The sequence below is a fragment of the Aythya ferina genome, assembly GCF_964211825.1.
Source record: "Aythya ferina genome assembly, chromosome: 15".
Lineage (NCBI taxonomy): Eukaryota > Metazoa > Chordata > Aves > Anseriformes > Anatidae > Aythya > Aythya ferina.
Window position 1 is genome coordinate 1,298,062 of NC_140314.1, and position 18,826 is coordinate 1,316,887.

An 18,826-nucleotide genomic window follows, 5' to 3' on the forward strand; every position below is an offset into this window, starting at 1 on the left:
CCTGGGCTCCTGGGAGCTGTGAGCACCTGGCTGTGCTGTGCCATGCCCCGTGCCAAGGTGTGCCATCAGCTGGACCCCTGACCAGGAGCGGGGCAGCCTCTGCGCCAGGCAGGCATGCTGCTTTGTTACAGGAGGGGTTAACTGCAGGCCTGCGGGGCCACATGGCCACGAGGGCTTTGCTTGAGGCCCCTGGGGAGCCTTGGTGGTGTGCCCTGCCCTGCCCAGGGCCGGGGAGCTGCCGGTGCAAAGCCCTCATCCATCAGGGGCCCTGGTGCTGGCGCAGGCGCGGGGCTGGTGCTCCGCAGGAGATGGAGCCGCGCCGGCTCTTGCCATCTGGGGCCGTGGCGGGGGCGGTGGGGGTGCCAGCCACTGTCCGTGTGAGCCGTCCGTGCGAGATGTCCGTGCGAGATGTTGGTGTGAGCTGTCCGTGTGAGCTGTCCATGTGTGATCCATCCGTGTGAGCCGTCCGTGTGAGCTCTCCGTGCTGTCATCTGCACCTCACCGTGCCACGGGGCGCACCCCAGGGTGCTGCACCCTGGAGGCACGGGACCACGGGCTGCTCCCTCCGGGGACGCTGGCGGCCACCCAAACAACTGGCACCCACCTAAGGACCTCTCCCCATCAGCGTGAGCCGCACCTCGGCCGTGTGTGAAGCCGAGAAGCCGCGCTGGGCCCCGAGCTCTCCGCAGCGCTGCCGAGGCGAGGGGGGTGCAGCGGGGCTCGCGGTGCGCACGGCCGCTGCCAGGGTTTTAAGGAAAGTCAAACCGCTGCGCGGCTGGAAGTCACTGACTAAGCACTTGGCACGAGCATTTATTGAAGTGCTAAACAGATTTTGGCAGCGGCAGCCTCTTCTGCAGGTGCAGGGAGAAGAGTTCCTCCGCTATGGTTTATTCAGCTCGCTCGGCCGATGCCTTTTTGGCCAGAGCTGGGGGCTGCTGTGGGTGCAGCCCGGGCTCTGCGTGACACCACCCAGCCTGGGGACAGGGCTGCTGCTCCGAGTGTCCCCCCACGCTGCCCAGCAGCCCCCGGCGAGGTGGGGACAGAGGTGACACAGCAGCCGGCCCCCCGGTGCTGCTGCTCCCTGCCTGCTGCCGGAGGAATGAGCTGCTGCATCCTCGGGGAGCTGTGTCCCTGATTTGGGTTTAAAGAAGGCACTTTGGGCCTTAATAGCAGATAATTAGGAACTGCTGCCTGGGAAATTAGCCCAGCTGGGATCGCAGGGTGGGCGCGCGGGGATCAGCGTAGCAGGGCGCAGCAGCCCGTGCTGCCGATCCCCAGGGGAAGCCCCTCGCCGGGAGCAGCCCGTGGGAGAGGGCAGGCACCGCGGCCCTGCTGCCGCCTGTCCGTCCGTCTGTCCGTCCGTCCGTCCTGCAGGGGCAGCGAGTGGGGCCCGTCTCAGGGCCAGGGCTGAAGACTGGAGCCAGTGTTGGGCGCGGGGCCGCTCCTGCACCCGCGCCAGCGCGCTGCCTTTGTCCGCCGGCGATTTGCATGGCGGAGGGCGGCTCGGCCCCTCTCCCAGGAGCAGCTCATTGGGGCGGCAGCGGGCAGCGGAAACGGCCCTGGGCACCTCTCCACCGGCCCTGAATGGCACCTTTGTTGGGGAGCCTGGCGGCAGCCCTGGGCTGCCGGGCACCCGCTCGGCCCCGGTGCCGGGGCTGTGGTGCCAGCAGCGCCCGGCCCTTCCCGGGGTGCTGCAGCGGGGATGGGGCACGGGGGCTGTACCACCCCGGGGTCCGGCTGCACTGATGTGGGGGCTTTGCTGGAAGCCTTCATTAAACTGGTGTGTGCTGCCAGGGCGAGGGGTCTCCCTGTCACGGGGGCTGTGTGGGGTTCACTCAGTGCTGTCCCATCCCTCCCCACGCCATGGGGACCCCGCGGTGCCCCTGCCCATCCCACAGCCGCCCCATTTCCCTGCGTGCCAGGAGGAGATGCTGGGAACCTGACGGATGGGCGCTGATATCTGTTGCTATTCCAAAGCCGTCCTCCTTATCTGTCACCCATCGGCGCCGGGCTGCGCCGCTAACACGTGTCCCGCTGGTCGGGCTGTCTGCCCGCTGATGGAGCGCACCAGGGAGCTGCCTCCGGGGCACGCCGAGCCCGCTGCCTCCGCATGGGCAAGGAGAAACTTCTGCCACAGCCCAGCACCACCCGCAGCACGTGTCCCTTTGCAGGGCCGGCTCCTGCCTGCCCCGGGGAGCCCAGAGGGGCAGGAGGCTGGGATGGAGCCCTGGAGCCCTCACGGGTCAGCGCCAGGCACAGCGCTGGACGTCAGCAGGGGTTGCAGAGCCTGGTCCCCAGCTCCTGGCACCTCATCTGCATGCACCTGGCCCCGTCTGTGCCGCATGGACGGGGATTTAAAATTCAATCAGGGCTTTACGTGCTCGGAGGAGCTGTGACTGCTCAGGCACCGACTTTACTCGCTCACGGTCCCTGCTGCTGCAGTGAGACCTGCCCTGTGCTGCAGTGAGGGCACAGGGCAGGGTCTGGGGGCACCGCGCTGCCCCGGGTGCAGCCACCCCCAGCCCTGCTCCTGCCCCCCAGCCCTGGAAGCAGGCAGGGGGGTGCTGAGAGCCCCTGGTGCGTGGAGCAGGGTGTCCCGGCAGGGCTGGGGACCCCGCTCCAGGCCGCTGGCACGTGCAGATGCCCACGGTGGGACAGCAGGAGCTGCTCGCTGCCTGCACCTGGCGGGCGTCCCGCTGCGCCCCGGTTTGCTGACGCAGCATTTTGTGCCGTGTAATTGAATATCGTGCTCAGATGCTGATAAGGAGAAGTGGAGCTCACAGCAGGAGCGAGGTCCTGGCAGCCCCAGGGCGCAAGGAGCGGCTCCTCTGCTCTGCTCTCCCCTTCCCCAGCTGAAACGGCCCCTTCCAGGGCCCTGCCTGCCATCGAGTGCCTGTCCCCCTGCATGCCTCCAGGCCTGCCCCTCCTCTCCGCCAGCCCTTCAGCAGCCACATCCCGTGGGCAGGGGGACAGGGATGGGGACAGGGACGGGCTGCTGCTGCCTGCTGCCTGTAGCCAGGCTGGGGATGGTCTCCGAGGCAGGATGCAGCCGGGTGACGTGGGGACACCACAGGGCCTGGGGTCCCCACTCCTCCCAGGGCTGCACGTCCCCCCAGGGGTGTTACAAGGGCTGCGGCTCTGCCTGGCCTTCGGCCTCGCTCCTCTTGCTGCCAGGCTGCCTGTTGAGGGTGCAGGATGTCCCACGGACAGTGCCCACATCCCCTGCTCCCAGGCACTGCGTGGGTCCCCAGCCCGTGGCTCTGCACCAGGGATGCAAGGAAAAGCACTTTCACTGAAAAGCCTGAGTGGCGTTTGTGGGTAAATCTTATGTAAATCTGGCTCCATCCATCTTCGCTGTGCTAATTGGATTGCTCCGAGGGGCTTAATTTCCTCACGCCTTCACCAGGAGTCAGACTCGGGGCAGCGGGGCGCTGGGCTGCACGGGGCAGGGACGCAGGCAGTGCGGGGCTGGGGGCATCACAGGGGTCCTGCAGGGTGAAGGAGGAGGGAAAGGACACCCAGGAGAACCCCACACCAGCCCAAGGGCTGCCAGCATCAGTCCCCTTCACCCCTAAGCCTGGGGCTACAGGTAGCAAAACCATGGGACAGGGGGTAAAGCCCTCCTGCAGCTGTGCCGCGCTCCCCAGCGCCCAGCCCGTGCCCCTCCGCCCCCTCTCTAACAGCCTTTCCCCTCTCCCTCTCCCAGAGCTCCTCGGATCGGCGAAGAGAGTCAACGTCAACTTCCAGGACACTGACGGGTGAGTGGGAGCCCTGCTCCTGGGGAGTGTGCAATGAGGTGTGCGTGCCCTGGGGTGTGCATGCCACGGGGTGTGCGTGCCCTGGGGTGCAGCGAGCAGGGTGTGGGTGCCCCAGGGCTGTGCACTGCAGGGCGCAGCTGCAGGGAGCATCCCCAGGGGTGTGCCGGGCTCCCCGGTGCGATGCAGTGGAGGTGCCGCTGCCTGTGCCCCCCACGTGTGCTTGCACGGAGCCACCGCGGGCACCGGGGGAGGCGAGGGCTGACGGGCAGCTGGTGCTCCTGCCCCTCGCCCCAGGCAGTGCACGTGGGAGCAGCCATCCCCTGCTGCCCACCCTGCACCCCCCAGCCCGCACGTGTGCGTGTGTGCGTGCACGGGTGGGTGCAGGCAAGCGTGCGGATGCGCAGCTGAGCGTGCGTGTGCATGCAGGCGTGTCGGCGTGGGCGAGCGTGCGTGCGGGGCCGTGGCAGCGCGGGGGCACTCCGGCCAGCACCGGGGAGGGTGCGTGGTGCTGGCTGTGTGGGCAGCACAGGGGCTGTCCCCCAGTGTCCCCCCTCGCACGCTTGCACAGGGGCTGAGCATCACGGCAGGGCTGGGGCAGCGGTGGAGAGCTGCCTGCACCCTGCCTGCACCCTGCCTGCAGCTCCCAGCCGGCTCGGGGTGTCAGGAGCAGCCTTGCAGTGGGCAGTGTCCTCCTCCCTGGTGCTGTCTCGGTTTCCCCGTCTCTCCTTCATTTGCTGCTCCACAGTGGTGAGCGGCGTGCGGGTGTCCCACGCTCGCAGGGGACGCGGTGCCCTGCACAGCACGGGGCCGTGCACGGGAGAAGCCCCCGAGGCAGCCCGGGGCAGGAGGGGGGGGGGTTGTGCTGTGATTTGCACCATCTTGAGCCGATTTGAACGGGGCGCTGGAGCGGAAAATGCTGACATTTCCAGGCAGACGCTGGGGATCGGCCTCCTGAGCGAGCTGTCTGCTCTCATCGCCGCTCCGGTGCGGGAGCGAGCGGGGAACCGCGGGCAGCGGGGCCACGGTGCCCAGAGCACGCTGCGGGGTGGGGACATGTCCCCATTCCAATGGGGTCTCGGTGATGGGGGTGTGACGGGATCCCAGTCCCACCGCCCACCTTTGGGTAGGGGGTCCCTGGGGGCCAGGAGGTCCTGCTGGGGCCCGCAGCCCCTTCCCATGCTCTGGTGGCACCGGGGAGCCCCGGGGAGGATCTGGGGGTGCCGTGCACAACCAGGGCCCGGAGCAGCAGGGCGGTGGGCGCGAGCGCAGCCGTGCGGAGGATGCCGCTGCCGCGAGAAGCAAGTAGGTCAGCTCCTGCCGGGAGCCTCCCGGCTCGGCGGCGCCGTGTGGAAGCAGAGCAGGGTGCAGCACAGCAGGGCGAGGGGCTTTCCCAGCCCCCCGGGGGGGTTGGTACGGGGTAGGGGCACCGCGGCCATCTGGCAGCCTGCCCCCCCTGCACCGGTGCCCACAGCCGCATCGCCTGGGCCAGGCTGGGGGAAGTGGGTCAGCGGGGGGGCACCTCCCTGGCGCCAGCCCCCCGGTGCCTGCCCCTTCCCCAGCGGTGCCTGGCCCTTTGCCTGCAGCCCCTTGGGCTTGCAGCAGCCGCTGGGAAGTGCCTCGGGTGCTTGGGTCTCGCTCCAGCACCCCGCAAACCAGCCCCACCAGCCCCTGCTCCTGCGGTGCAGATTTCCGTGTTTTCACCCAACATCCACAGCCGTGTCCCACCACACCAGGCCACGAGCCTGTCCTGGGGCTGCAGCACCCCAGGAGAAGCTAAATAAAGCTAAATAATGCTGAACAAAGCTAAATGAAGTGGCTCAGCTGAGGCTCTCTGAGCGCAGACAGCACAGCACCATGTCATGCATGCATGGCTGGGGACAGCGTGGGCGCCCTGGGGTGCCACAGTGGGTGCAGGCTGGAGGGGGCAGCCCTGCTGGAGCAGTGGCCGCAGCCCCCTGATGCCAGAATCTGCCCCCAGATTCTCTGCCCTGCACCATGCGGCGCTCAACGGGAACACCGAGCTCATCTCGCTGCTGCTGGAGGCGCAGGCTGCGGTGGACATCAAGGACAACAAAGGCGAGTGCCCGGGGCCACGTCACCCCCAGGCTGGTGCGCAGGGCAGAGCCAGCGCCGGGTGCCCTGTGCCTGGCTGCCGGCACACCGGGGTGGGAGGTGACGGGGGCCCCTTTTGGGACGTGGGGGCTGCATCCCCTGTGGGGTCCTGCCCGGTGCCCCCGGCCCTGCGCCCCTTGGCAGGCCGTGTCCATGTGGGTTATGTGCTCACCCCCTGCTCGTCCCGCCCGCAGGCATGCGGCCCCTGCACTACGCAGCTTGGCAAGGCAAGAAGGAGCCCATGAAGATGGTGCTGAAGGCAGGGTCCTCCGTGAACATCCCGTCAGACGAGGGACAGATCCCCCTGCACCTGGCGGCACAGCACGGGCACTACGACGTGGTACAGCGGGGCCGCGGTGGGGCAGGGGGTGGCACTGGGGTGCATGGGGGGGGGCGGTGGGGCTGTGCCGCTCCCCCTGCCCCTGCTCGTGCCCCTCACCGTGCTCGGGTCCCTCCCCTGCAGTCCGAGATGCTGCTGCAGCACCAGTCCAACCCCTGCATCATGGACAACTCGGGGAAGACGCCGCTGGACTTGGCGTGCGAGTTTGGCCGGGTCGGGGTAAGTCCCCGCAGTGCTGGGCCCCTAAAGGCAGCTCGGGGAGTGGGGGGGCCTCGGCGAGGCCCTTGGGGTAAGGGGGCACCCGGGGGTGGGCGCAGGGCGGCCGCAGGGCGGGCAGCAGGGGGACACCTCCTGCTCCCACGTGCCATGGGGTGGCCGGGCGCAGGGAGGGCGTCTGTGCGTGGGGCCCTGCAGCCCCGGCAGGCGGCTGAGCCGTCTTTGCAGCCCTGCTCCGTCTGTGTTTGCTGATCCAGGTGGTCCAACTGCTCCTGAACAGCAACATGTGCGCGGCGCTGCTGGAGCCCAAGCCGGGGGACACCACCGACCCCAACGGCACCAGCCCCTTGCACCTCGCGGCCAAGAACGGCCACATCGACATCATCCGGTGGGTGCCCGGGGCCGTGGGGAGCAGGGACAGCGCCGTCCCCGTGCCCCCCCACCCCGCTGACCCCTCCGTGCGCCCGCAGGCTCCTGCTGCAAGCTGGCATCGACATCAACCGGCAAACCAAGGCGGGCACGGCCCTGCACGAGGCGGCGCTGTGCGGCAAGACCGATGTGGTGCGGCTTCTGCTGGATGTAAGGGACCCCCCGGCACCCCCAGCACAGGGAGGGGACACAGGGGGGGAGCAGCCCTGCAGATGGGGGGTGCGGAGCAGCGTGTGCACCCCCATGGGGACCAGGGAAAGGGTCCTGGGGGGCAGGCAGCGAGCTGTGCCCGTGGGGCTGGGCGCACGGCCCCCCCGTCTGATGGCACAGAGCAGGGGGGCGCAGCCTCATCCCGAGCCCTCTCGGTGCCGTTGCAGAGCGGGATCAATGCCCACGTCAGGAACACGTACAACCAGACGGCTCTGGACATCGTCAACCAGTTCACCACCAGCCAGGCCAGCAAGGAGATCAAGCAGATGCTGCGGGGTAGGGGCAGGGGCTGCCGGGCGGGCACCCGGGCTCGGGACGTCACCCAGCAGAGAGCCCCCAGCCGCCGGGGCTGGGACCTCGGGGGGGCACTGGGTGACCCCCACCCTGGGGCTGGGCACCTGGTGACGCCGCCCTCTGTCCCCGCAGACGCCTCGGCCGCTCTGCAGGTGCGCGCCGTCAAGGACTACTGCAACAACTACGACCTGACCAGCCTCAACGTGAAAGCCGGAGACGTCATCACCGTGAGTGCGGCTGTGGGACCCGGGGGGGGGGGGGGGGGGCCGTACCCGGGGGTCCCCAGCCCCTGCCCTGACCCTGAGCTGCCCGCAGGTGCTGGAGCAGCACGCGGACGGGCGCTGGAAGGGCTGCATCCACGACAACCGGACCGGCAACGACCGCGTGGGCTACTTCCCCTCCAGCCTCGTCGAGGCCATAAGCAAGCGAACAGGCAAATACTCCCCCACCTCTGCCTTCCCCGGGCTGCTCCCAAACTCGTGTCCCCAGGCGCAGCCCAGCCCTGGGGACCCCCATTTCGGTCTGGCGTTGCCTGGGGTCTCAGGGGGGCGAGGTGCAGCCGGTGTGGCCCGTTTGGGGCGATGCCCCCGTGGTGCATGTGAGGTCGGTGTCCCCGTCGTGCAGGGACGTTGAGCGCCGGGTTGGTGCCCCTCTTGTGCGTCCCCATCGAGCGGGGACGGTGCCGTGTAGGTTCGGTGCCCCTGTCGTGTGTGGGGTCAGTGCCTGGGGGTCGGTGCCAGGTGGGCAGCGTTGGTGCATGCGGATTGCCGGGGGGGTCACGGCTGTTGGGAGGAGCTGGTGCTCGGTGTCCAAGCAGGGACAGCGCCAGCAGCCTCACGTGGGGCTGGGCACCAGTGCCAGGGACCTGGTGCTGCCCCGTGGGGACCTCTCCATAGCCAGGGACCATCCCAGGGAGAGGACCCTGCTCCCCTGCCCTGTCCCCATCCCTGTCCCTGTCCCCATTCCCGCAGGACGCGCGTTCCCAGGGCTGGCCCTGGTGGTGCCTGCTGCTGGGAGCATTGCAGCGGGGCTGGCACAGCCCTGATGTGTTCAAAGGCACCACATCGAGTGGCTCCCAGCCCCGTGTGCCCCCAGTGTGCCGTGGGGTGCAGGCGGCGTTTCAGTGGGGTCTGTGGGGAGTGGAGCCGTGAGAACCTGCAGCGGCTGTGGGGCTGTGGGGCTGTGGGGCTGTGGGGCTGTGGGGCTGCAGAGCTGCCCCCTGCCCAGGAGCGGGTTGCGTGCCGGTGCTGCGGGGCTGAGGTCCGTGTCTCCTGTGCCAGCTCTGTTGCGGTGGTGTTTCCAGGGTCCTGGATCTTGTAGCAATCCCAGCAGCCGAGTGCAGCCCCACGCAGCTCAGGGGTTCAGGAATGGGCTGCTCCAGGGCTCGGCCAGCCAGGCCCAGCTGTGCCCACAGCCCTGCTCCCCCTGAGATGGCCCCGCAGGCAGCGGGACCCGGAGCCCCCCGGCTCCAGGAGCACCCGGCGATGCCGCTGCCTCGAGCGCAGGGCTGCCCCGTGCCTGTCCCCGGCCACGGGACAACCGTGGGTCCGTGGGATGTGCCCCCAGGCCGTACCTGCCGCTGCGCTGTGCCACGCACTGAGCTCCCGCTGCTGCTCCTTGGCTCAGCTCCTCCTTGGTTGGGTCTCGGTTCTGGCTTCTCCACGTCTCTTTGGTTGCTTCTTTGGTTTGCTGCTTTTTTGTTTTCATTTTCTTTTTTTTTTTTTCTTTATTTTTATTTTTTTTCTTTTCCTTTTTTTTTTTTTTTTTTTTTTTGGTGGCGCCGAACGTGTCTCTGTTATTTTTATTCTTTTCATTTTGTCTCTTGTTATGTTTTATTATCAGGTTCATGGGAGACTGTAACAATCCCCCAACAGTACCAAAAGATCCCGCTCCCGGCTTACGGGGCTGCTGTGCTAAACGGTGACGCCTCGTCCCATCCGTTCCATTCCCTGCCTCCACCTCCACCTCCACCACCACATTCCCATCAGACTCTTTTCAGTTCCTTTGGCTATCACAGGCTCTCCCCTAGCAGTGCCGACGAGCCGCGTTACGGACCAGGTAGTTCACCGCTCGCTTCATTCTCGATGGATTTCGTTCTTTTCCTTTTGAAGTGTGTTTTCTGTTCTTTTCTCTCCGCTCGGCTCCTCTCCCCCCGTGCCTCGCTGCCTGCCGTGTGCTTGCACCCGGCTGCGGGCGTGTCTGCGGGCGCGTGCACGTGCGTGCGCGTGCATGCAGCCCGTGTGCCAGTGCGTGTGCACGTGCGTGTGCATGCAGGCGTGTGCATGCGTGTGTGTGTGTGCATGCGTGTGGACGTGTGTGTGGGTGTGTGCGGGTGTGTGCCCGCGTGCATGCAGACCCAGCCCCTCCGCCGCCCTCCCCTCTTGGTGCAGCCGTGGCCCCCGCTGTGCCCAAGCCCCTCCGTGGGCACATCCTGCTCCCCCCGGGCATCCCCTGGCTGCACAGGCAGCTCTGGGGGCAGTGCTGAGCCCCCCGGCCGCGTGCGCTGTGCCCACAGCCTGCAGCATCCGTAGGGAGCCCCAAAACATCCTGCCAGGGGGTGCCGGGGGTGCGGGGCCGTGCTCATGGGGCTGGCTGGGAGCTGAGCCCCTGCCCTGGGCAGCCCAGCTCCTGGAGGGTGTCTGAGCTCACGGGGCCAGGGCTGTGCGCTCGGAGCGGGGAAGGGCTCAGCAGCAGGAGCATTTCCCAGGGGATGCTCTCGGGACGGGCTCCGTGCAGGCAGTGCCCGGCTGCAGCCTGGGCGCTGTCCCCGTGGCACAGGCAGGTGACAGGCGCTGTTGGTCGGGTGATGGCACTGGAGGTGCCCGTGCTGGGACAGCCAGGAGGGCGGACACGTGCCCAGGGCTCCCCGGGGTGGGTGCAGCCTGGGTGTGCTGCCGTGGCAGTTTGGGGTTGGCTCTTTGGGGTTGGGGTGCTCACACGAGCCGTGGCAGCACGCGTTGTGTTGGAGGAACACTGGGCTGGCCACGCTCGTGGCTTCCCGGAGCGATGGGGACAAGGGCGCAGCGCTGCTCCCTCCCGAGGTTTTCTCTCTGGGTCGGGTGGTGCTGAGCCCCGTGCCCCCCGGCACAGCGGGCTCCTCGCTGGCTGCAGCACGCAGCGTGGGCACGTCCCAGCCTGACAGCAGCGTGCCTGTTGGCTTCCTGCTCACGCTCCTGCAGGGAATTTATCACCTTGCACCATCTGCCCTGCGCTCCAGCCCGGCCGTGCGCTGGGCCAGAGGTTTAATGGCCGAGCGTGGCTGCAGCAGCAGCAGGGAGGAAGGCGCAGCGCCCGGCACCGGGGGCTTTGGCAGGGCCCTCGGGCAGTGTGGGGCCGTTCTCCACCACCATCTGATGCTGTTCTGCACCCCGGTGTCACCCCAGGGGGTCAGCCCGGGTCCCATCCAGCACTGGGACCCCCCGGCTGTCCCCGGTGTGAGCGGGGCCTGGCAGGGCTGGGGCAGCGGGGAGGAGCGCAGTGCTGGTGGAGGGGCGCTTCTGGGGTGGTCCTGAAGCTGCACCTGCGTGGGGGCCGGGTCCCCTCGCCTGCAGCTGTGTCACCCTTGTCACTGGCTGCCCTGGGGCACCCTGGGGAGCTTGGGGTGCACAGCACCCTGGTGCCTGGCTCCACACAGCGTCCTCCACCCGATGGGTGCAGGTGGCCACAGTGGGATAGCAACAGAGCCACCTCGGCGGGGGACAGCGGGGTGCCCGGTCCTGTCCCCCTCAATGGCTCATGTCCCCATCTTGCTCTGCATGGGGACAGCACGGCTCTGTCCCCTGCCCAGGCTGAGCTGCACCACTGGGACACCCTGCAGGGCTCTGTCCCTGCTTGGTGGCAGGGATGGGGTGCCCTGCAGGACAGGGTCCAGGAGACAGCCACTTGTCCTCCCTGTTACCCTGTGCTGGCTGCTCGGGGAGGTTGGGAACCAAGGACAGCGCTGTCGTCCCCCCCCCCCCCAAGGCATCTCCTGGAAACCTTTGACTGTTCTTTTTTTCCCTGCATTTGGTGCTGACGGACCTGGGGCCGGGGCTCGCCTCTCCCCATGCCACCCTGATGCGAGCCCCAGCGCGCCGGGGCCACGCACGCCTGACGGCCGCTCTCTCTGCTCTGCCACCAAGGGTCCCGGGGGGCCGACATGAGCCCGTCCCACCTCTCCCCGTCGCAGGGCGGATCGGCCGCGCCGGCTCCCACCGAGGAGATCTGGGTGCTGCGGAAACCCTTCACAGGTACGGTGGGTACATGCTGCCAGCTCCCTGTCCCCAGGGCAGCCCGCACCAGGACGCAGCGTGACACCGCGGTGTCCCCCTGCCCGGCTGTGGGCTCGGGGCCCTGATGCCTTCTCCTCTCCTCGCGCAGGTGGCGACCGCAGCAGCCTGGGCAGCACGGGCAGTGTGGCCTCGGCTCGCAGCTCGGGGAGCGGGCAGAGCGCGGGCAGCGGGGCGCACGCCCTGCACGCCGGCTCCGAGGGCGTCAAGGTAAGGCTGGGCGCGGGGTGGGGGCTCCAGGTGGCACCCGGCTCCGGCATCGGCACCTGCTCGGGGGCAGGACTTGGCTCCTTGGGCAGCCGTGACCCCATCCTGAGCAGTGCCCCCGGGTCCCTGCTCAGATCAATGCTCAGCCCGGTGCTGCAAGGTGCTGCTGGCACCCAGCGTGGCTGCCACTGCCCATGGTCAGCGGCGTGTCCCCTCCCTGCCGGCCCCGGCTGCTGGCTGAGCTCAGCCCCTGGCACCTGAGCAGCGTGTGGCCCAGGCTGGAGGCGTGCGTCTCTGCTGCCTCTCCGAGGCTGCGTCTGCGCTGCGCACTGCACTGCTCGCTGCGCACTGCCGCCCGCCCGCTGCAGCCACGCGCTGCGCGCTGCCATCTGCCTGCTGCACGCTCCTGCGCCGGGCACTGCTGCCCACTGCACAGCACGCACTGCACATCACACACTGCACTTTGCATGGCACACGCTGCACATTACACAGTGCACATTGCACAGTGCATATTACACACTGCACACCGTGCATTACACACTGCACATCACACCCTGCTCACTACGCACTGCATGCTGTGCCATAGCTCCCTGCCCTCTGTGCACTGCCCACCGCAGCCCCTGCCCACGACGTCCCATCCCGATGAGCCCCACAAGCCCACCTCCCCACAGCAGTGCCCACATGATGCCAGAGCCAGCCGTGCGTTGAGCTCTGCGTGTCCCCATGCCCCCGCGCCAGGCCCCGTGCCGACGGCCACCGCGGCACCGCCGTGCAGATGGGGGGGGGGGGCCACGCTGGCAGCCTGCTCCGGGCGTGCGTCAGGCTGGATTCGGGGTGCCGCGGTGCTGCAGGCTCCCGCCGCCCGCGAGGCACCATCTGTGCTGCGAGCGCTGCTCCCGCTCTCCCCGCCGCAGCCCAAACCCGCTGCGCCCCTCCCTGCAGCACCCGCAGCGCCCGCCGCGCGCACCCCCCGAGCCCGCCGCCCCCCCCTCCCCACCCCGGGCACCCGCTCGCCTCACTCCTGCCTGCTCTCCCCCCCTTCCCGGGGTGTTTTTCAGCTGCTGGCAACGGTCCTTTCCCAGAAGGCTTCTGCGCAAGATGCTGCCGTGGGCGATGGGCCGGCCAAGGCGCAGGACATCCCCGCAGGTGCGTGCCGCCGGCCGCCCGGCTGCTGGGAGCAGGAGGAGCCCTGGCCCCGCCGCGGGCTTGCCGTGGATTGAGTGATTTGTCTTTTTTTTTATTGCCACGGCGCCCGGCGCAAGAAGAAAACGTGTGGGTAAAAAATGACTCTCTCGCCTTTCGGCTGCTGCCAGGCCTTCTCCTGCCTCGGTTAGTGGGGGCACCGCGGGGGGGGCGGCGCGGGCGGGCAGCGGGGGCGAGAGAGCTCCCCGGCCCCTTCCAACACCGGGCCCCCCCGCCGCCTCCTCGCCGCCCGGGGGGCTCGGCCGGGGGCTGCCCACGCCGCGGGGGAGGCACGTGGGGGGCAAAGGTGGGAGCTGCGCAGGCGGGGGCCGATGGGCAGGGGGTGCCCGGGCTGCGGAGATGCACGCAGGGGGGACGCGCATCGCCGGGGAGGGGGTGCCGGCATCGCGGGGGGCTGCGCGCAGCAGGGGGGGTGCAGATGCCAAGGGGATGTGCACGTGGGGAAGGTGCCCACGCGAGGGGGGCGCAGACGCGAGGGGGAGGCACATGGCAGGGGGAGGCACGTGGGAGGCGGCTGCCCACGCACGGGAGGTGCGGGCGCCACCAGGGGATGCGCGCACAAGGGGGATGCGCACACATTGGGGGGGGCACAGACACACACACACACACACAGAAACACGCAAGGAGGATGCACACGCAGCTGGGATGCAGGTGCCAGAGGGCTGTGCACACACACACACACACAGAGCCACAAGCAAGGAGGCTGCTCACACACAGTGCGGGGATGCAGGCGAGGAGGACGCGCTTGCCAGCAGGGGGAAGGGGAGGCTGTTGTTGATCCAGATTCGAGAGATGAGGCGGAGATTTCTGGGCAGCCCTTGCCACCCGCAGGGCTGGTGACGGCCGCTGTCCATGGGATGGGAGCAGTGGGGATGCCTGGGGGTCTCTGCTGGGGCGCTGGGGGCAAGGCAGCCCGTGGCAGCCTGCTGTCCCCCGTGGGGGCTCCTCGCTGCAGTGAGGCTGAGCCCAGTCCTGGGCTGGTGGCAGGGCCAGAGGAGCAGGCACGGATGGCTTTGGGCAGCAGGACCCCTCAGGCTGCCCCTGGGGGATGTGGGCAGCCAAGACCAGCTCTAGAGGGGGATCCGGCCCCTGCTGGGTCCCTCTGCTCCTGGCTGTGCTCAGAGGGCATTGCAGCTCCCCAGCCCGAGGTTGGCTGGGGCTCTTCTGGCTCTGGGCCACGTAGGTGAGCACCATCCCCTCACTGCCCCAGCTTTGCCCTGGCACCAGGAGCTGCACGGGGCCAGGGAGGGTCCGGGAGAACCCTGTGCCAATGCAGCCACCGCTGTAAGGCTGGGGACAGCCCGGCTGCCAGCCCTGCTGGGCATCAGCACTGCGGGGTTGTGGCCATCCTGGGGAGCAGAGCTTGGGTAAGGGCACCCCGGGGTGTGCTGCCGGGCTCAGGGCTCTGTGGGTTTGGAGGTGGCTCTCCTCTGCCCCGGCCCCATTGCCCCAGGGACGTGGCTGTGCCACCCTGCTCCTGGCAGGGGCTTTGCTCCCCATCCTGCCCAGCCAGCGCCCGGGGGCTGCAGCGCAGGGCAGTGGTGGGGAGGGCCTGGCCGGGACCCCAGCCCCACGAGGCTGCACGGCCCTGGTCCCCTCTGACCACCACCTCCCCGGCAGGCTCCTCACGGTCGCAGAGCGTGGCCAGCTCCCCCTATGCCCCCCAGCCGGCCGCCGAGCAGCAGCTGAAGAAGATGGAGCCACCTTCGGAGGGGAAGGTGAGCAGGGAGCACTGGGGGTGGTGACAAGGGACACCAGCAGGGCCACCCCTGCACCCGCGGCTGTGGGCACCTTGGCAGAGCCGTGCCACAGCCACTGAGGCTGGCACAGCCTGGGGCCCCTCTGCAGTGCCAGATCTGAGCCTCCACCAGCCCGCAGCTGGATGTGGGCACAGCTCACGGGGCGCACAGGGGCCGTGCCAAGGACAGGGGCGGTGGGTCCCTGTCCCCAGGGCAGCCCCGAGCCGTGCTGCCCCTCTCGCTCCAGAGCTCAGAGGCCGTGTACCAGTGGTTGTGCAAGTTCCAGCTGCAGCTCTACGCACCCAACTTCATCAACGCCGGCTACGACATCACCACCATCAGCCGGATGACACCGGAGGTGAGGCCGTGGGGGCACCGGGACTGGCCACCGGCACCGGGAGGGGGACGTGGCCAGTGCGGGGCGATGCTGACCCCTTTCTGCCCCAGGACCTCACGGCCATCGGTGTCACCAAGCCGGGACACAGGAAGAAAATCGCCTCCGAGATCAACAACCTCAACATCCCCGAGTGGCTGCCGGAGTACAAGCCGGTAAGGGCGGCGCGGGGCTGGGTGCGCTGATCCAGAGTGGTGCTGGGACCCCTGCGGCACGGCCCCTCTGCCCCATCCCGCTGGGTGTGACACCACACGTGCCCTGACACTGCCCCACCAGCTGGGGGGCTTGCAGAGCACAGAGATGTCCCCCAAAGGCTTGGGGACACTCACGTGGCAGGGGCACCGTGCGTGCCGGGGGCCGGACCTCGGTGCAAGCTGGCGCTGAGCCGTGTCCCGCACCCCCTAGGCCAACCTGGCCCTGTGGCTCTCCATGATCGGCCTGTCCCAGTACTACAAGCTGCTGGTGGAGAACGGCTATGAGAACATCGACTTCATCACCGACATCACCTGGGAGGACCTGCAGGAGATCGGCATCACCAAGCTGGGTAAGGTCCTGTGCCACGGCACCGCGGCAGCCCCGGCCCCCTCGCCGCGGCACTGACGCCGTGTGCCGCCCCCAGGCCACCAGAAGAAGCTGATGCTGGCGGTAAAGAAGCTGGCGGAACTGCAGCGGGCCGAGCTGGGCAAGTACGAGCCAGGCACGCTGAAGAGGAAGGCAGCAGCGTGCCCGGAGGTGCTGGCCATCGAGTCCCCCCCACCTGAGCCGCCCGAGTGCCAGTCGCCCAAGATGACCACCTTCCAGGACAGCGAGCTCAGCAGCGAGCTGCAGGTGGCCATAACGGGCGAGGGCCCCGAGGAACCCCCCGAGAAGCCCGCGAACCCCTCGGCCCCCGGCTACCGCTCGCCCCCGGCGCTGGGCGGCCGCACCAGGGTGATGAGCAGCTCGCAGGAGCTGCTGGGGGACGGCCCCCGGGCCCCCGCTGCTGCCGCCATCTCCAAGAGCCAGGAGTACCTGGCAGAGGGGGCTGCCGAGGGCCCCCCTGCGCCGCCCAAAGAGGCACGACCGCAACGGCACGGCCACTCCGTCAAGCGTGCCAGCGTGCCACCAGTGCCCGGCAAGCCCCGGCAGCCCTTCCCACCCGCTGCCGGGCATCTGACGCCACCGCAGACCCCCGGCAAGCCACGGCCCCCCTCCCCGCAGGGCCCAGCGGTGCCCCACGCCACCGCCAAGGTGAAGCCCACCCCGCAGCTGCTGCCGCCGGGCGAGCGCCCCGCGTCGCCCCGCTCCCTGCCCCAGTCGCCCACGCACCGCGGTTTCGCCTACGTCCTGCCACAGCCCGCCGAGGGCGAGGGGGCCCCCCCGGGGGTGCCCGTCCTGCCCGTCTCGGTGCCGGTGCTGTGCCTGCCGCCGGCGGGCGAGGGCGAGGAGGAGCCGGGGCGGCCGAAAAAGCGAGCGCACAGCCTGAACCGCTACGCCGCCTCCGACAGCGAGCAGGAGCGGGACGAGCTGCTGGTGCCCGACGCGGGGCCCTACGCCACCGTCCAGCGGCGCGTGGGGCGCAGCCACTCGGTGCGGGCCCCCGCCGGCGGCGACAAGAACGTCAACCGCAGCCAGTCCTTCGCCGTCCGCCCCAAGAAGAAGGGGCCCCCGCCGCCCCCGCCCAAGCGCTCCAGCTCCGCCATCTCCAGCGCCGGCATGGCCGAGGACTTCCCCAAGGAGGGTGAGGGTGAGGCGGCCGCTGGCCCCCCCGCCGCCGAGGGGGAGAGCCGCCAGGAGCAGCGGCGAGCCAGCGACCTGGGCGGCAGCGTGGACACGGGCAGCGCCGGCAGCGTGCGGAGCATCGCGGCCATGCTGGAGATGTCCTCCATCGGCGGCGGGGCCCGGGCGCTGGCCCTGCAGAAGCCGCCTGGAGCCGGCGTGCCAGGGCCGGCCAAGGCACCCGAGGGCTACTACCTGCAGCCGGGAGCCCCCCCGGGCAGCCCCGAGCGCGCCCGCGTGGCCACTGTCCTGGCCACTGTCAAGCACAAGGAGGCCATCGGGCTGGACGGGGAGGTGGTGAACCGGCGCCGGACCATCAGCGGCCCCGTCACCGGGCTGGTGGCGGCCGCCCGGCGTGAGCGTGCCGACAGCGTGCGGTCAGAGACGGGCGCCGAGAGCCCCGGCGAGCGGCTGCGGGCCGAGCGTGGCGGCTCCCCGGACACCATCCCCTTCGCTGAGGACGGCAACCTCACCATCAAGCAGCGGCCGCGACCCCTGGGGCCGGCCCGCGTGGAGGCGGGCGAGGGGCTGTCCCCGGCCCACCGCCACGGGGACCTGGCCAAGGTGGAGGCCAGCGCCACGCTGAAGCGGCGGATCCGGGCCCGGCAGAGCCAGCAGGACAGCGTCCGCTTCATCCTCACCGAATCCGACACCGTCAAGCGCCGGCCCAAGGCCAAGGACAAGGAGCCGGTGCTGGAGCCGGCCCCGCTCGCCGTCTACCAGAACGGCACCGGCACCGTCAAGCGGCGCCCAGCCTCCGAGCTGAGCGGGGCCGAGCCGCCCCCAACCCCGCCGCCCGCCGCCCGCCCCGACGGCCCCGACTACCCCCCGCCGCCCGCCGAGCCCAAGAAGCCCTTCAAGCCGCCGGTGTCCCCCAAACCCGTGCTAACGCAGCCGGCGCAGAAGGTCCCCGGGCCACCGGTGCCCATCCCCAAAAAGGTGCCCATCCCGAGCCCCGGCAGCCCAGGTAGGTGCCTGCACATCCACGGCAAGGGAGGGTGCGGGGTGCCCCTGGGTGGAACAGCTCGGTGCCCTGTGGGGTGCTGTTCCAGCACCACAACCATCCTGCCCACTCCCTCTCCCTTCTCTCCGCAGAGGTGAAGCGCGTCCACGGCACGCCGCCCCCGGTGTCCCCCAAGCCCACGCCGCCCCCCACGGCACCCAAGCCCCCCAAGCCCCACGCCGCCATCCAGTCGGTGAGCGCGGGCTCCACGCCGGCGCCGTCCCCCGCCAGGCAGCTGGGCGCCACCGCCAAGCCCTCGAGCACGCCGCCCTCGCTCTGCTCCAGCCCCGCCAAGCCCCTCTCGCCCGGCGCGCAGCCCCAGCAGGTGCCGGTGAAGCCGCCGCGCTCTGCCATCGCCGGCCCCTCCGTCGACAGCGCCAGCCCCGAGCTGGTGCAGCAGAAGCTGGAGGAGACCAGCGCGTCCCTGGCTGCCGCGCTGCAGGCCGTGGAGGAGAAGATCAAGCAGGAGGACAGCCAGGCGGCAGAGTAAGGGGGCTGCATGGGGACGGGGAGTGTTCTGAGCAAGCACGGCAGCAGGGCTGTGCCAGAGCGCAAAGCAAGGGAGACACCGTGCCAGAGCACCTCGGGGCACTGGCTGTGCAGGAGCACGGGGTGCTGGAGAGGTGACACTGGGGACAGCATGCTGGTGTGGCATGGGCAGGGGATGTGGGCATGGCACCGGAGAGGTGCCACCGTGCTCCTGGAGGGGAGCACCACGGGCTGGGGGGGCCCCAGCATGCGGTGACAGCCGGGTCTGTGTTGGAGAGGTGGCACTGGGGACACTGCTGAGCACCGTGGGGCAGAGGCAGCGTGTGGGGGTGTTCCAGGGACAGCAGGGCCATGGCATGGGGCAGTGTGAGTGCTGCTGTCCCTGTGCATGGCACTGACCCATCTC

General features: G+C 69.6%; 1 protein-coding gene across 2 annotated transcripts in view; it reads left to right on the forward strand.

Moving 5' to 3' along the window:
- The window catches only part of CASKIN1 (CASK interacting protein 1), a 32,023-nt gene that overhangs the window by 10,975 nt on the left and 2,222 nt on the right, over positions 1–18,826 (forward strand). The window contains exons 2-20 of one of the 2 annotated variants that reach the window (XM_084537245.1): positions 3,707–3,758; positions 5,737–5,834; positions 6,065–6,210; positions 6,334–6,429; positions 6,684–6,814; positions 6,897–7,005; positions 7,233–7,341; positions 7,492–7,586; positions 7,675–7,792; positions 9,202–9,417; positions 11,481–11,588; positions 11,719–11,837; positions 12,893–12,980; positions 14,658–14,755; positions 15,024–15,134; positions 15,224–15,325; positions 15,576–15,714; positions 15,790–17,895; positions 18,024–18,417. In XM_084537245.1, the coding sequence (XP_084393371.1) occupies positions 3,707–3,758; positions 5,737–5,834; positions 6,065–6,210; positions 6,334–6,429; positions 6,684–6,814; positions 6,897–7,005; positions 7,233–7,341; positions 7,492–7,586; positions 7,675–7,792; positions 9,202–9,417; positions 11,481–11,588; positions 11,719–11,837; positions 12,893–12,980; positions 14,658–14,755; positions 15,024–15,134; positions 15,224–15,325; positions 15,576–15,714; positions 15,790–17,895; positions 18,024–18,417 (4,435 nt within the window). The remainder of the gene's footprint in view (positions 1–3,706; positions 3,759–5,736; positions 5,835–6,064; positions 6,211–6,333; positions 6,430–6,683; positions 6,815–6,896; positions 7,006–7,232; positions 7,342–7,491; positions 7,587–7,674; positions 7,793–9,201; positions 9,418–11,480; positions 11,589–11,718; positions 11,838–12,892; positions 12,981–14,657; positions 14,756–15,023; positions 15,135–15,223; positions 15,326–15,575; positions 15,715–15,789; positions 17,896–18,023; positions 18,418–18,826) is intronic. The other variant, XM_084537246.1, reaches the window with a different exon arrangement.